This window comes from Acomys minous, assembly GCF_964271855.1.
Source record: "Acomys minous genome assembly, chromosome: 12".
Taxonomy (NCBI): domain Eukaryota; kingdom Metazoa; phylum Chordata; class Mammalia; order Rodentia; family Muridae; genus Acomys; species Acomys minous.
This window is the reverse complement of record NC_140493.1, coordinates 106,735,601-106,752,887: the sequence shown is the minus strand read 5'-3', so window position 1 is coordinate 106,752,887 and position 17,287 is coordinate 106,735,601. Positions and strand designations below refer to the sequence as shown.

Here is a 17,287-nt window from a genome sequence, read left to right as displayed (position 1 = left end):
TGGCGGTGAAACTATGGTTTTCCCATAACAAGATGGCTTACAGTCATGTGGCTGCCCTTAATCAAGATGGTAGTGAAACTATGACTCCACTTTATTTATCCCATAATCAAAATAGCAAACAACCACATGTTGTACATGTTGTTCTCTCTGAAAGACTGGAGTGTAGCTAAGTGGGTGCAACCAGTGATTTAAAGGGCCCAGGCTGCTCTGTCACCACCCCCATTGTCATGGACACCAGTGTCATGGACAGGAGGGAGGTAGAGTGGGGGTGGCTAGGCGGCACCTGAAGCCATGTGTGTGGCTGAAGCTGTTTTGCAGTGAAGGAGGGGAGAATAGAGGGAGCAGTTTCCAAAAATCCTGGACTCATGGAGTTCAGTCTGAAGTTGTCAACACAAGGTCTGAGACAATAACCCAATTTGGATGAATGCCACAGCTGACATCTGGAGATGCCTGGCAAGTGAGGTTTAGACCCAGCAGTATCCATTCCCAGCCTTCTCCAGAATGGAAGGCTCAACTGAGCGGCCTCCTGCACATAATCCTGAGGTTGTACAATGGGGAGAACCAAAGGCTCAACTGAGCGGCCTCCTGCACATAATCCTGAGGTTGTACAGTGAGAACCAAAGGCTCAACTGAGCGACCTCCTGCACATAATCCTGAGGTTGTACAGTGAGAACCAAAGGCTCAACTGAGCGGCCTCCTGCACATAATCCTGAGGTTGTACAGTGGGAAGAACCAAAGGCTCAACTGAGTGGCCTCCTGCACATAATACTGGGGTCGTACAATAGGGAGTGTGGCCCCAAGACTGTCTTTGTTCCATAGCAGACAAGCTTGCCCTGGCTGGCAGGCTCTTAGCAGGGATCCCAGGGAGTGTGAAGACCTGGAAGAACCCTGGGTGTTCCAAGGCTGTTGGGAGGTGGTTACTCACCGAGTCCTTGCCTGATCGTTTCAGGCAAAGAAAAGGATGGGAGAAAGGAGCAGTCCTCCATTTCCATGTGGGGCTGCGGGTTCTACTCCTCTGAGTCTTAGAACCAGATGACAATTTATTTTCTGCTGACAAAATGAGCCAATTAAAAACCAAATTAAAGTATAAAGGCAGGTTTGTTGGGTGCAGCTCTCAGGTGGGATCACTGGTCCCAAAAAAATGAGGCTGAGGAAGTTGCCATGGGAAGGGAGACAGAGAGGAAGGGGGAAGAGAAAGAAAGAGGATGCACACACACAGGGAGAGAGAAAATGCAGAGAGAGGGAGATAGACCAAAATGTCTGCATTATATAAGGAAGAGCCCTTGGGGGAGGGAAAGCCCAGGCCCTGGCTGGAAGGTTCAGCATAGAGAGCAGGTGTGCCAGCCATACTGTGGAACAGGTAGGAACTGAGGGATGCTGGGAGAACCTGGCTGCCAGGTCCACAATGGCATGTTAAATAAATATGCGAGCCGGGCGTGGTGGCGCACGCCTTTAATCCCAGCACTCGGGAGGCAGAGGCAGGTGGATCGCTGTGAGTTCGAGGCCAGCCTGGTCTACAAAGTGAGTCCAGGATGGCCAAGGCTACACAGAGAAACCCTGTCTCGAAAAACCAAAAAATAAAAAATAAAATAAAATAAAAAAAAAAAATGCACTTCAGCCATTTGTTCCGGGTCTGAAACCCAACAATGACAGTAAGCTTGCCGCTGCCAAGGGCACCATTTCTATCTAGGTCCCTGTCCTACTATAGCTGGAGGCTCTGTTGATGTCCTGGTCCATGGTCTGTGCTGCTGCCTGAGACTGTGTTGATGTCTGTGACCCATGCTGTCTGTCGCCAGGGGACATGTCGATGGCCTTGGCCTGTGCTGCCACCAAGGGCTGTGATGGTGTCCATGACCCATGCTGTGGCAGAGGGCTGTGTTACTGTACATGGTCTGCACTACCACTGGAGACCAGGCGGATGTCTGTGGTCTGCTCTGTTGCCAGAAGCCATGTGGAAGTCCATGATCTGTGACCCACTGACTATGAAGGGCAAGGAAGCTACTCTTGTAGTGTTATCGATAACTGTGGACTCACAGATGAGAAAGAGTGACCCTACCCAACTTCCTCCCTTCCCCCACAAAATAACAACCTAGTCAAAAAGCCTTCAAAGAGAATTCTTAAAAATTGTGATGGAAATGCTGAAGTGCAACTCTCCACATTGGGGTGCAGTTGGGGAAAGTTTTCTTTAAGAAGCTGGCCACTGAGGGTTTGACCATGCTCCAGTGAGCATATGGACAACACAAATTGGACTCTTTCTTTCTTTCTTTCTTTCTTTCTTTCTTTCTTTCTCTTTTTCCTTCCTTCACGACTTCTTCTTCTTCTTCTCCTTCTTCTTCTTCCTCTTCTTCTGTCGGGGAGGTCACAAGAGTAGAGGTTGGACCCGGGAGGACTGGGAAGTGAGCTTGATCAGGGTTTATTATGAGAAATTCCCAAATAATCAGTACAAATATTTTGTACAAACAAACAAACAAAAAAGCCCACCATACCAAGGAACCTGTAGAAGAGGATTTATTTGGGCTTTTGTTCCAGAGGAACTAGAGTCCGTCTTGGTAGGGAATTGTGACAGCAGATGCAGAACAGCTGAGAGTTCGTTTCTTGAGCCACAAGTAGGAAGCAGAGAGAGTGTTCTGGGAATGGCGTGAGGCTTTGGAACCTCTAATGACATGTCCTCCAGCAAGGTCATATCTCCTAAACCTATCCAAGCAGCACCATCAACTGGGGGTTAAATATTCAATGCCAGGTGTGCTAAGCACAGCCCACTAACACTGGAGCTGGGAACTCTCAGCTGCCGGTGCCATCATGACATCATGGGTCATTTCTGGACCTACTATCCCCACAACTGGTCTTCAGGCTTGCCTCCCTTGCCTCCGCTTGCCCTGCGCAGTTCCCTGACCTCATTTCCACTGAGTGACCCAGCTCTGCCATTAACCGAAGCTTCTTGTGCTGAGTAATGGACAGCAGGAAACACCCACTCTATAAAAGGAAGCCTGTGAGTAAGCCACTCAAAGGCAACCTGGACACGCAGAAGGAGTCAGCTGGGCTCTCCGGTGTTTTGCGTGTCCAGCCTGGGATTTGGATTTGCTGCTGGCTGGAGGTCAAAGGGTGCAGAGTGGGAAGGCAGGACCATGTGGCTGTCTCTGGCTCTGCTTCTTCTCAGTTTCCCAGGTAGGTTCAGCTAGGACTTTGGGGGCTTTGGGACAGTAGGTGAAGAGCAGGAAGCAGAGATCTGTGTCCTGGGTTTAAGGAGAGCTCACACCTTCAGGAGGTGAGGGTGGCTCTGTAGCTTCCTTCAGCAAAGGACCCTGGGTTCTACACCACGCCAGGCATGCGTCAGGACCTGGGGACAGGAAGGGAAAGGAGAATGGAGATGGCCAATAAAGGCGATCCCAGATGCTCTGGAACAAGAATTCATATCTGGAAAAAGCACAACAAAGGATGGCTCAGGGGAGGGAGCTACAGAAAGCCCTCCTGGTCCTTCCACACCCCAGGAGGCGGCAGATCTTCACAGCCTAGCCCTTGCAGCAAGCTGAGCATGCACTCCAGGGAGAGGCCATGGCTTGGGGAAAGGGCTACAGCCTTAGAGAGGATGGTACTCCCGTGCAAAGGGAGCACTCAGTGGGCAGGACGCTGAGGGGGCACTGGCTCAGTGTGACTTTGGAAATGTAAACGGTAAAACAATGACTGACACTTGTGGATGTCTGCATCACCTGGCTTGCCTCTGAGTTCCACGCACCCAGACGCCTACTCTCAGGATTTCCTTGAGGCCAAGCAGGCCAGGAGTGAGCTATGCCATGGTGTGCACATTTGCTCACACTCACATTAACATTTGCTGGAATACTCAGGGGCACCTATCAACACACACTCACATTCTAGCTACACCTCCAGGGTCACACCTACTCACTCACATTCACACTCTTTTTTTTTTTTTTTTTTTTTTTTTTTTTGAGACAGGGTTTCTCTGTGTGTGTATCCTTGGCTGTCCTGGACTCCCTTTGTAAACCACGCTGGCCTCGAACTCACAGTGATCCACCTGCCTCTGCCTCCCAAGTGCTGGGATTAAAGGTGTGCGCCACCAACGCCTGGCCTCACACTCACATTCTTAAGATGCCATATACTACACTGAGACTGTTCACAGAATGGGATTTTGATTTTTATTATGTGTACTGGTGTTCAGCCTGCATGTGTGTAAGTGTGCCATGTGTGTGCCTAGTACCTACAGAAACTAGAAAGAGGTTACTGAATCCCCTGGAACTGGAGTTATAGATGCTTGCAAATGGCCGTGTTGGAGCTGGGAATTGGACCTGGGTCCTCTGGTAGAGCAGCCAATATTCTTAATCACTGAAACATCTCCCCAGCCACCACTCCCTATTTATTTATTTGTTTGTTTGTTTGTTTGTTTGAGACAGGGCCTCATTGTGTAGCCCTGACTAGCCTGAAACTCACTATTTGGACCAGGCTGGCTTCAAACTCATAGATATCCTCTTGCCTCTGCCTCCCAAATGCTGGGGTTAAAAACATATGCCACTATATGTACTTTCTTAGGTAACTTTTAAAAAATCATTTAATAAGAATGTGCTTTGGACAGCCTTCCTGTCATTGTTTTGACGATGCTCTTTACTTTTAAACTATGCTATTGCTATAGCAGAACTTTCCAGTCGAATTCCCTATTAATGGTCTTTGAGTTTTTCCAGGTGTTATGTTAGTACTGAGGCTAATGCCCCATGCTCCATTGTCTATATTAATGCTAGAACTGGAGTGACTGTGTGCGTGACCACAGTGCACAGATTCTTTTCAAAAATCACCAACAGCTTCAGTGGTACCCACCATGAGCTAGGCACTAAGAAAGACCCTAGGGTTGGGGGTGGAGGGAGGGAGAAAATAAACACGGAACCTCTGTGCTGTGGGAGTGAGAAACTCAGGGTTAGAAAAAGAGATAGGTGCCTAAAATGAAGCACGCAGGCTCCAGCTGAAAGGCCAGGAGGCCAACAGGAGGAGGCAGGTGAAAGAAGAGGATGAAGCACGGGGAATAGGCCTGGCCTGGAGGAGGCGTGGAGGGTGGGCAGGACTAAGTCCACAGCCTTAAGACGACACAGTGGGAAAAGCACAGGTGGCTATAGAGGAGCAAGGAATAACACTAGAAGAAACTAAAAAAAGCCAGTTTGAAGTAAGATGTGCATGCCAGAAAGGAAGCTTTTTAAGTCATACTGAGGCAGGGGAGTAGCTGACATGCTGGGTGCAGCTGAGGAGGAGACAGGCTCAGTCTGGTCTAGGCAGTGATCTGAAGCAGAGGAAGGATGCACTGGGCTTTTCCAGAATGCTACTGCCATGATCCAGGTACCAGATGAGGGTCATGTCTAGCCAAACAGCCCCCCACTTTCCATTATCAGATGCTTGCATGATTTTGTTTGTTTGTGTGTGTGCTTGTTTATTTGGGTATCTCTGTGTGGCCATAGCTGTCCTGGAACTCGCTCTATAGACCAGGCTGGCCTGGAACTCACAGAGATCCTCTTGCCTCTGCATCCCAAATGCTGGGGTTAAAGGTGTGCACCACCACTGCTAGGCTACATGAGGTTTGTAAACAGCCAGCATATGACTGAAAGCAGCGTGGCAGCTGTGCAAAGAGGGAAGTGAGGCTCAGCGAGGTTGAGCAACTTACCCAGGGTTTCTCAACAATGGCACGGCAGATATGTCCATCTGCTGGAGAGGCTGACACTCTCTCTGCTCCGCCCGTCGTGATGTCCCTTGGACTCTGGCAGCAGAGATGGAAAGAAGGTTCAGATTGGCACCTCCAAGGTGGAGTTGCCGGAACTGATCACAGATCACTTGCAAGGGGAAGGAGAGGAGAGATCAGTGTAGACGCTGATTCTCTAATTAGGCTCCTGAGTGGAGGGTACTCAAGTGCTTATAAGTTGCATCTTCCTGAGGCTGCTGCAGTAAGTGACCACACTCAGTGGCCCAGAACAACATGACTTACTTGTCTTGGAACATATCTTACTGTTCCAAGAACAAGAGTCCAGAATAGCCTTGTTGATCTAAGTCAAGGCTGAGTTCCTTCTGGAGCTCTGGGGAGCAATCTGTTTCCTGGCATCATGGTCTTTCCTCCTCTTCAAGGCCAGCTGCAGAATGTCTTCAAAACTAATCTCATTATCCCTCGTTACACACCTTTCTTCTTCTTCTTCCTTTTAAAACCACAGGCAGGGCTGGAGAGATGGCTCAGAGGTTAAGAGCACTGGTTGTTCTTCCAAAGGTCCTGAGTTCAATTCCCAGCAACCAGGTGGTGGCTCACAACCATCTAGACTGAGATCTGGTGCCCTCTTCTGGCCTGCAGGTGTACATGCAGGAAGGATACTGTATAAATATATTTAAAAATAAATCTTGGGTTGGAGAGATGGCTTAGCGGTTAAGAGCACTGACTGACTGCTCTTCCAGAGGTCCTGAGTTTAACTCCCAACAACCACATGTGGTGGTTCACAACCAACTGTAGAATGTGATCTAATGTGCACAGTATACATAATAAATAAATCTTTAAAAAAATAAATCTTAAAACGATAAGCAGGGATATGCACATTGAAGAGTCTCTTCTTTGGTGTGTAGCATGTGTCACAGAGCTGGTGGGGAGGTCAGAGGACAACTTCGTGGGGTCAGTTCTCTCCCTCCACACATGTGGGTTGCAGAGATTAAACTCAGGTTTCCAAGTTTGTGCCACAAGTGCTTTTACTCATGTGTCTGTGTCACTAGCCTCTCTCTTTCCATGTGAGGACACTTGGTAATGGTCTGTCTATTAGATGCCAGCAGCCAGCACTCGGTAGGGACAGACAGACAGATCTCTGTGAACTCGAGGCCAGCCGGGTCTGTATAGTGAGGTCCAGGCTAATCAGAGCTACATAGTAAGAGCCTGTCTCATCAACCATGGATGCAGACCTCAAATTAGCTCTAAGGAGAAGGTCCAAGGTGTGAGGGGTAGCAGCACCCTCTTGTGCAAACCTGCTCCACTCACAGAGTAGTCGGACATCTAAGGCTGAGAGATGGTCAAGGAAGGCTGCCATGGCAGTACTCTGCCTCTTTGTCTGCTTCCAGGTGACTGAGAAAAAGGGGCCGCTGTAATGAAAGAGTGTGTCTGTGTTTAGTCAGTTTCACTGAGTCACTCCACAGAGCGTCAGGATACACGTTCCACATAGACACTCTGCAGCCTATGGCTCTGGGAAGAGGGGGAGCTACATGGTGGGTGTTTACATGGTTGGTCTACATGGTTGGTCTAGAACCAAGGGGAGGGAACATTTGGGTCACAAATGTCCCTTGGAAATCATCAGGTTGTAGGCATTCATTAGAAGCACAGACATGGGGCATTCCCCCCATGGAGGCTAGAAGTCTAGAGAGAGGGACCTGGCTGTGACACTTCATGGTCAGATTGACTGGAGTAGAGTCACCTAGGAGATACACATCTGGCTGTACCTGTGAGGGTGTTCGCAGGGACTCAAGCGAGGAGGGAAGATGACCGTGAACTGGGTAGCACCGTGCCGTGGCTTGGGAGTCTGAACTGAATATTTTCTCTTTCTGAGAAAACAAGCTAAGCCCCAGCATCCGTCTCTGCCTCCTGACAGCAGATGCGATGTGACCAGCCACATCATGTTTCTAACCGCCAGACCATCCCTGCCACGACGGATGGTTGCATCCGTTAAATCATAAATCAGAATTTTTTTTTTTTTTTTTTAAAAACTGCTTTCTTCCTTAAGCTGCTTGTCAGGCGTTTTTGGTTGCAGCCAGGAGGAAAGTAACTCACGCCCTGGGTCTCCCCTAACTGCATGTAGAACCAGCTCACAGTGGCTCACAAGAGTTGGTTTGAGGCAGCTCAGCGGAGCTCCGTGTCCACTGATACCCTGATGTCAGTCACAGCGGGGACATTTACACCACAGAGATTGGCGGGTGTTTAAACAAGACATTTTTAACCTAGGTAGAAGGCTGTTGAACGTTTACTAACACACCACTGATCGCTCTGTGATCGGGAGGGAGGCTAAGGGACGGTCACAGAGTGGAACAGTCAGAGAAGGAGGTGATCAGATGAGGACAGTGACAAGAGGACACAGGAAAGGTGATGGGAAACAGAGTGTCATGTGATGCAGGAGGACTGGGAGGAAGAGTCCGGAGAGGCCAGGGCATGGGCATGCAGGGGTTAATAGCAAACTGGACCTCAGAGGAAATAGATGTGAGGATTCAAGTGGGTGTGGGTGGCTGGGGTGTTAGCTAATCCTTAGGACATTAGGATGGCTCAGGGGAGCAGAAGCCATATCCTGCCATTTCTTTTTCCAGGCTGTTTCTCCATCCAAGGCCCAACGTCAGTGAGAGGCCCAGAGCAGGGGTCAGTGACGGTGCAATGTAACTATAGCTCAAGATGGCGGAAGCACAACAAGTGGTGGTGCCGAGGAGCGTACTGGAACACCTGCAGGATCCTCATTCGAACCACAGGATCAGAGAAAGAACAGAAGAGTGGCCGCTTGTCCATCAGGGACAATCAGAGTGAGAACTCATTCCAGGTTACCATGAAGATGCTCAGGCAAAACGACACAGGCACTTACTGGTGTGGTATCGAGAAAATTGGAACTGACCGTGGGACCAGAGTTAAAGTGACCGTTTACTCTGGTAAGCACATTCCCGTGGGGGTAGCACAAGGTCCTGGCACTCAGGACTGAAAAGGCTAAAAAGAAAGGACTGAGAGGCTAAAGGACAGACATACAGACAAACAGACAGACAGACGAGACAAGGTGGTGACAGAAGTAAAGGAGAATAGCAGCCCAACATCTTTATCAATACCAGCCCCTGAGGTCTCTCCAAGGAATCAAGCTGACGTGTGTCCTGACTGGCAGATATTGGTGTGGTGGTGCAGGGGCTAAGATGTTTCCCTCTGGGACCCATGGCCCAGCCCTGCTGTCCTGCTGTCCTGCTGTCCTGCTGTCCTGGGCTACCCAGCTCCAGACACTCACATTCTTCCACTGGAGTCTTGTGTAGGTCCCAAATGCCTGAAGAAGTCCTTAGCACATCAGTCTGGGAAGTTGCTAGTCTTCCATAACATGTACCCCGGGGCCTGTCATTACGTAGGACAGTGGGGGCGAGCTAAGGCATCCTGGGGGAGGGTTCAAGGGTTGAAGCGCAGGCCTAGCCAAACCACAGTGACTCTGGCCACGTTGGAGGGCCTGAACTTTCTGAGTGACCACTTCTGCATTCTCTGACTATAGAAGAATAAACATGGGGGGTTGGGGGTGGGGGGAAGAGACCCAAGAGATTTGCAGGTGTTTAGTGGATGCTTCAAAGAAAAGGGAGATCACAGCCATTAAATCAGAATCAGAGCCTTGCCTGGTTCTTCTGGCTTCTCCCTTCCTCAACCTCAGTGGGGGACTCCAGGACCTTCTGTTGGTGCCTGAAAAGCAGCTTCTGCACTCCCACACAACGTCATGCTCACAGCTTCCTCAGCCCAGCAGCCACACTGACTCCTGAGACAGGGGCAGCGGGAAGGCAGGGATGGAACCAGTGAGAGAGACGTGAAGTTGCCTCCTGGGGGAAGTGAGGTCCAGAAAGGGTTACCCCAATAAGACTTCCCCAGAGCTATCACTGAAGGGAAGCTGAGAAGATCTGTGGGGACAGAGCCCGAGTTGATTAAGACATGCAGGCAAATGCCAGACTAGCCAAAGAGCGTGCCTCACGCAGAGCTTTAAGTGTCCATGGTGACAGGGGACACCAGCCTGTATGGTGATTGCGGCTGCTAGGAGCATTGTGAAGACAGGAGTTACCCAGAGTTCTCGTCAGCTGGTAATCATGATTAAAACCCAAACCCTTTGAGACATTAGTTTGCTGGGCTACGAGCTAGCCCAAAGGAAAACTGTAAGCCAGAGATAGACTCAGGATTCCATGACAAGACACCTCATAACTTCCTGACAGTGACATTTCCTTCCTTATAGTCACTCAATGATTTAACTAGCATGTGCCTTCTTGCTCCCTGACCTTCAGGAGTCCCTTTGTCACTCATCACCCTAGATACTAGAATCTTGATTCTGAGATCTTCTGACCCTGAGCCTTACTCCGGTACTATCTGAATGGAAAGGAATCAAGATTCTTGCCCCAAACCAAAACCAAAACCAACCAAACAAACAAACAAACAAAAAAACTGGAAGGGGACTGATGTCTTCCTCCAGAATAAGCTACAGTCTTTCTCCTCCTCAATTTCTAGGTCTCCTTGTCACATCTCCTACTAATAAAAATGATGGAGGGAATGACTTATGGGAGTCAGGCAACTCGATAGAAACCAAAGTACTGTGCCAGAGAGATGAGGCTTTCTAACCTAGAAGAAGAAAGAGCTGTGTGCTGGAGAGCTTTATGTCAACTTGACACAAGTTAGACTCACAGGAGAAGATGAAGCCTCAGTTGAGAAAAATGCCTCTGTAAGACTAGGCTGCACGCAAGCCTGTGGAGCATTGTCTTAATTAGTGATTGACAGGAGAGTGGGCCCAGCCCATTGTGGGTGGGGCCATCCCTGGGCTGGTGGTCCTGAGTTCTATCAGAAAACAGGCTGAGTAAGCCATGGGGAGCAAGCCACTGAGCAGCACCCCTCCATGGCCTCTGCATCGGCTCCTGCCTCCAGGTTCCTGCCCTGCTTGAGCTCCTGCATTGACTCCCTTCGGTGTGGTGGACTATAGTGTGGAAGTGTAAGTCAAAGGAGCTCTGTTCCAACTGGTTTTGGTCATGGTGCCTCATCTCAGCCCTGACTAAGACCAGCCCCGCGAGGGCTGGTTGGATTAGGGGTGCCATTGTGAGCCATGTGTGAGCTACCCCCAATCTGTTCCATAACCTATGGCCATCTTTGCTTATGTCTAGTAGGGAAAGATACCATGTCTACTTCTAAGCTACTTTCCTGGCCCACTGTGGACAGCAGTGCAGACGTGATGTCTTCCAACATGCACAGCAGGTGAGTCCTGAGGTCCCTTCTCCTTCCTCTACATGGGTTCCTCCTGAGGGGATGCCAAGCCTGGGAACTCCTGCCCATATTCCACTACCAGAGCCAGGGATTGGCATAGTCAAGACTCAGGGTCCCAAGGCCACCTCTGTCTCTGGCACTTCCCACCCACTATGGTCCCACTCCAGCCTCACCAGAAAACACCTCTGCAGAGCTGTCCACACCTCCCAGCAAACTGGCATTGTGGCTGCCAAGGAGGAGAGAATGTCCCAGTTTCATTACAAGAACAGGGCAAGGAGAGTGATTTGCTAACCCGGAGCCAGCGCTGAGGGCAGAGTAAGCAAACACAGCCCAGCTATAGAGAACTCCAGGTTTCTGCTGGGCTGAGGAATACTATGGGATGGAAGAACCCCAGAAGGTAAAATTAGGACAAGGAGACAGGCCCTTCCAAGACACCTGGAGATGCTGAGGAGGCCTCCTGGACTTTGGAGATGGTCCCTGGGGTTCTCTTCCCAGCAGGGTGTGGGCCTTCAGTTTCAGGCTGTGATGAGCTGGTAGTTGACTTCCCTGTGCTGTGGGGATGAGGCATGATGGGGCTTGAGGGTGTGTGAGACCCTAATGGCCATGTCTTTCTCACAGGACCCATTACATACTCCTGGTGTTTGTGAAGGTACCTGCTTTGCTCATCTTGGCTGGTGTTGTCCTCTGGCTGAAGGGCTCAACACAGAAGGTCCCTGAGGAACAGTGGAGGCACACTCTCTGTAGCAATTTGGACTCTGAACTTCTGGACAAAGACATTGCTCCTTAGACTGACGGATTGAGCAGAGCCTTCATTCCAGAGGAGACAACGGCCAGGGAGGAAGCATCCTTAAGTCCGCAGTGGACAGTGACTGAGGCGTGGCCAGGCATGATCACTCTTCATGCCATGGGCCCCATAGCTCAGGTGCCTCCTGAGGAATCATCTCACCTGCAGGACCATTCCTGTGATAAGAAGACCATTCCTCATTCCTCCTTTATATCCTCGTCAGCCCCACCCCCATCTACCCACCGATGGAACAGAGCCCAAGCTGCAGAAAGGCAGCTGTGTGTGCCCTGCACGAAAAGCTTCTGCAGAGCCTGAGACAGAAGCACAGAGAAGCAGAGGGGACCAGGTGGTGCGTTGTGGCTACATCAGCCATAGAAAACTCAGTGAGAGTGGAGCAGGTGTCCGTTCTCCATGCAGGACACCGAGCCCACCCCTAACACGCAGTTCTGAGGAAAGGTGAGAAGTAAAGCCTGCCTGACAGGCCAGGGTCTGGGATGTAGAGACCTCAGGAATCACGACTTAGCCTTGGGAGCTGTGGCTGTGTTGAGCAGCTGTGCTTTGCTCCAGGGCCAGGGGCAGGAGGCTGCAGACCCTTACATAGATCTTCGGACGGCACAGACTCGTGACCTGCTGGCTTTAACCAAAGGTTAGCCAGGGGAGAGCAGCAGAGAGAGCCATGCGTCTCCACACCTGTGTCCTCCTCCGCATCAACCAAACAGCGTACCTCTTCACTGCAGAGGAAGGCAGGCCAAGGGCAGCCCATCAGAGTAACTACCAACACCAGCCAGGAAGATGGAGACAGCGGAGAATGCTGCCCTTACCACAGGCTTCTTCTGCCATTAACTGTGATTGGAGGGGTGGGGGCGGGGAGGGGAGAAACCTAACGTGAACTCTGCCTTTTTGGCGTTCTAAGCCCACTGAGTAAAAAAACCTCACCAGGCCCTAGCTATCACCATTTCACTTTTTCCCCCATGAGTTTTGCTAATGCACCTGAGTTTTGGAATCATGAGGCACCGTATTTTTCATACCATAAGACGCCATAGGGGAAAATTAGGGTGCACCTTATGGCCCGACTGCTGTCTATCGGCCATCAACAAAGAGGTCACTTACCGATGTCTTCAGAATCTGTTTTTCTTGTTTTACTGCTCTAAAATCTGGGTGCATCTTATGGTCAGGTGTGCCTTATGGTTTGAAAAATACGGTATTTGTCATTCTGGGATTGCTTTATTTTAGGTAGCATCAATCATGTCCTCAAGGACTATCTATCTTCTAGCGGATGGCAAGATTCCTTTATGTTAAATACTGAATAGTATCCCACTGTGTAAATACACCACACTTTCTTCATGCACTCATTTACTCATGGGCATTTTATTTGTTTCTACCTCTTGGTTACAATGTTACAACGAGTATGGGTGTGTCCATAATCAAGTTGCAATGCTGTCTTCAATTCTCTTGCATATAATGTGGTGGTTAATCTTGATTGTTGATTTTGCTGGATTTAGAATCGCCTAGGAGACACACCTCTAAGCCTTTCTATGAAGGTGCTTCCAAAGAAGTTTAACTGAGGAAGGATGACCCACGCTGAATGTTGACACTCACCATCCCATAGCCTGAGGTCTTAGACTGAATAAAAAGGAAGGGAGAAAGCGAGCTGAGCATCCATTGGTTCATCTCTTCCTGAGAACCAAATGTGGGTGGGTGGCTCATGATCCACTGCTTCTGATAGATCCACTCCTGCTGCCATGCAATCCCCTAGGACTGTAGCCCTTCAAACTGTGAGCCAAAATAAACCCTTCCTTCCTTCCTTAAGTTGCTTTTATCAAGTATTTTATCACAGCTGTGAAAAAAGTAACTAACATGTAAACCCAAGAGTACTACTGCTGGGTCATGTAACAATTCTCTTTGTAATGTTTCTAATGATCTCTATATTATTTTCCACAATGGATGCACTAATTTATATTCCCAAGAACAGAATGGAAACATTCTAATTTCTCCACCTACTTCATCTACATTCATTGTTTTCTGTCTGTTTATTTTCTATTACAGCTATTCTCCAGATTTTAATTTATATTGTTTCTCTGATAATTGGAGATGTTGGGTATCTTTGCAACATCCTACTATCCAAGTCCTTTGTCCATTAAAAAGGGGTCTCTTTGCTGTAATTTTCATTCTTTGACTATGTACATCTGTGTGAGGCTTTGTGCCCATAAGTGCAGTGCTTATAGAGGTCATATGAGGGCATCAGATCCCCTGGGACTGGAGTGACAGAGGGATCTGAGCCATTTGATGTGTGTGCTGGGAATACCAGGTAGAGCAGTAGGTGTTGTTAACTGCTGACCTGTCACTCCTGTTCCCCTTGTCCACTTTTGAGTCAGATTGTTTTCCTGTATATTCTAGATATAATCTCTCCTCAAATATATTCTTTTCTTTTCTTTTTTAATTTTTAAAAAAGATTTTATTTACTTATTATTATGTATGCAGTATTCTGCCTGAATGTACACCTGCAGGCCAGAAGAAGGCATCAGATCACATTATAGATGGTTGTGAGCCACCATGTGGTTGGTGGGAATTGAACGGGTGACCTCTTGAAAAGCAGCTGGTGCCCTTAACCACTAAGCCATCTCTGCAGCACCTCCCCCTGCCAATATATTATTTTCAAATATTCTCTCCCATCTTGTAACTCTGTTAAGAGTGTTGCTCGGTGGGTCATGAGAAGAGGAGAGCTGGCTCTGTTCCTCGCTGGCTGCAGCACTCAGGAGAGAGAGCCCTGAGCCTTGGCTGGGCAACACGGTGGAGCTGGCTCTGGAGGCACAGGTGCAGATGAGCTGGCCCTGTCCCCTTTGGATGGTGGCATTGGGTGGCCCATCTGGAGCAGTGCTTGGGACCTCACCCTGGTGGTGCAGATAAGGGAGAACTGGCAGGCTGACCAGCTCAGCTACCACCGAGGCCCAGATTCAGGGCTTCGAGTTGACCCACTCCAAAATCTACATCATCTGTGGACTGTTGGGAAATGCGAAAGGGCTGGTCCTGGCAATTCAAAACTACAAGATCTCCATGACACAGGGCAAGAGCAGGATCACCCGGAGAAGTCCCAGTGAGGATTCGGTATTGATGGTGTCACCGAAGCCAGAGACCTCAATCCAGACCAATGAGTAACATTTTCAAGTGAAGAAGTGTAGACAGGGGGGTATATTGTGGGGCACACCGTGACACACTACAGCCTGCACAGTGAAGTGTGGACAGAGGGATATACTGTAGGACACACCGTGACACACTACAGCCTCCACGGTGAAGTGTGGACAGAGGGATATACTGTGGGGCACACCGTGACACACTACAGCCTCCACGGTGAAGTGTGGACAGAGGGATATACTGTGGGGCACACCGTGACACACTACAGCCTCCACGGTGAAGTGTGGACAGGGAGATATACTGTGGGGCACACCGTGACACACTACAGCCTGCACAGTGAAGTGTGGACAGAGGGATATACTGTGGGGCACACCGTGACACACTACAGCCTCCACGGTGAAGTGTGGACAGAGGGATATACTGTGGAGCACACTGTGACACACTACAGCCTCCACGGTGAAGTGTGGACAGAGGGATATACTGTGGGGCACACCGTGACACACTACAGCCTGCACGGTGAAGTGTGGACAGAGGGATATACTGTGGGGCACACTGTGACACACTACAGCCTCCACAGTGAAGTGTGGACAGAGGGATATACTGTGGAGCACACTGTGACACACTACAGCCTCCACAGTGAAGTGTGGACAGAGGGATATACTGTAGGGCACACCGTGACACACTACAGCCTGCACGGTGAAGTGTGGACAGAGGGATATACTGTGGAGCACACCGTGACACACTACAGCCTCCACGGTGAAGTGTGGACAGGGAGATATACTGTGGGACACACCGTGACACACTACAGCCTCCACGGTGAAGTGTGGACAGAGGGATATACTGTGGGGCACACCGTGACACACTACAGCCTCCACGGTGAAGTGTGGACAGAGGGATATACTGTGGAGCACACTGTGACACACTACAGCCTCCACGGTGAAGTGTGGACAGAGGGATATACTGTGGGGCACACCGTGACACACTACAGCCTGCACGGTGAAGTGTGGACAGAGGGATATACTGTGGGGCACACTGTGACACACTACAGCCTCCACGGTGAAGTGTGGACAGAGGGATATACTGTGGGGCACACCGTGACACACTACAGCCTGCACGGTGAAGTGTGGACAGAGGGATATACTGTGGGGCACACTGTGACACACTACAGCCTGCACGGTGAAGTGTGGACAGAGGGATATACTGTGGGGCACACTGTGACACACTACAGCCTCCACAGTGAAGTGTGGACAGAGGGATATACTGTGGAGCACACTGTGACACACTACAGCCTCCACAGTGAAGTGTGGACAGAGGGATATACTGTAGGGCACACCGTGACACACTACAGCCTGCACGGTGAAGTGTGGACAGAGGGATATACTGTGGAGCACACCGTGACACACTACAGCCTGCACAGTGAAGTGTTTTCTATGCTTTATTTTATTTATTATTTGCTTGTGTGTGGTTTTTTTTGGGGGGGCAGAGGTTGGAAGGGTGGAGGGTGGCTAGGAGGGGATGGGGAGATAAGTGTGACTGGGGTGCATGATGTGAAACACAAGGAATCAATAGAAAGGTTTTTTTTAAAAATAGTGTTTCTCAGGGACTTGAGAGATAGCTTGGAGGTTAAGAGCATTGGCTGCTCTTCTGGAAGACTTGGCTTCAATTCCCAGCACTGAGGTGGCAGCTCACAACTGTCTGTAACTCCAGTTCCAGGCAATCTGACCCCCTCACACAGACATAAATGCAAGCAAACCACCAATGCACATAAAATAAAACTAAACCATTAAAAAAATTTTTAAACAGTGTTGTACTTTTGTCTAAATACAAAATTATGAAATTGTGGATAATTTATGTCAGGGGGAAACATGACTTGAAACCAGCTGGCTACAAGGAGTAGTTAGAGGATTTCACTTCCTTCAGCTTTCATGTCTTTTGTTTTCTTTTCTGGGGTCTTGTGCAGGTAGCCATGGCTGCTGTGTGTTCATGGTTGCAAAGGCTACACCACGTCCAGAGGACATTTCACAGTATTCCTCTCATCTTTCAACTTTTTTATTTATTTATTTATTATGTATACAGCCTGCACATACAGCTGGATACCAGAAGAGGGCACCAGATCACATTATAGATGGTTGTGAGCCGCAGTGTTGTTGCTGGGAATTGAACTCAGGACCTCTGGAAGAGTAGTCAATGTTCTTAACCTCTGAGCCACTTCCCCAGCCCCTTCATCTTTCATCTCTTACATTCTTTCCACCCATTCTTCTTCAGTGTTCCCTGGGCCTTGGAGAGGGTGACACAGATGTCCTATTTAGTGATGAGGATGAGCACCCACAGTCACTTACCCTCAGCATTCTGACCAGGTATGAATTTCTTTTCTGCCCAAGGCCAAGAGCAGCACTAGTCAATATACA

At 49.3% G+C, this 17,287-nt stretch overlaps 1 protein-coding gene across 2 annotated transcripts; it reads left to right on the top strand.

The window, feature by feature from the left end:
• The first annotated feature begins 3,018 nt into the window (after positions 1-3,018).
• CD300LB (CD300 molecule like family member b) lies at positions 3,019-14,167 on the top strand. Of its 2 annotated transcripts, none has more exons than XM_084751411.1 (4): positions 3,019-3,165; positions 8,308-8,637; positions 10,867-10,954; positions 11,582-14,167. In XM_084751411.1, exons 1-4 carry the CDS (start codon positions 3,126-3,128, stop codon positions 11,748-11,750), a joined length of 627 nt encoding a protein of 208 aa, XP_084607537.1. In that variant the 5' UTR covers positions 3,019-3,125; the 3' UTR covers positions 11,751-14,167. The 2 variants fall into 2 exon arrangements, with proteins under 2 accessions (XP_084607537.1, XP_084607536.1); XM_084751410.1 differs by having other exon boundaries at positions 10,864-10,954; positions 11,582-14,166.
• The last annotated feature ends 3,120 nt before the right edge of the window (positions 14,168-17,287 follow it).

Bases quoted from the DNA above. Each gene is read 5' to 3' on its own strand.
- CD300LB (XM_084751410.1), top strand. From the start codon at position 3,126: ATGTGGCTGTCTCTGGCTCTGCTTCTTCTCAGTTTCCCAG. The intron at 3,166-8,307 runs GTAGGTTCAGCT...TTCTTTTTCCAG, and splicing joins GCTTCTTCTCAGTTTCCCAG to GCTGTTTCTCCATCCAAGGC. The intron at 10,955-11,581 runs GTGAGTCCTGAG...TCTTTCTCACAG, and splicing joins TCTTCCAACATGCACAGCAG to GACCCATTACATACTCCTGG.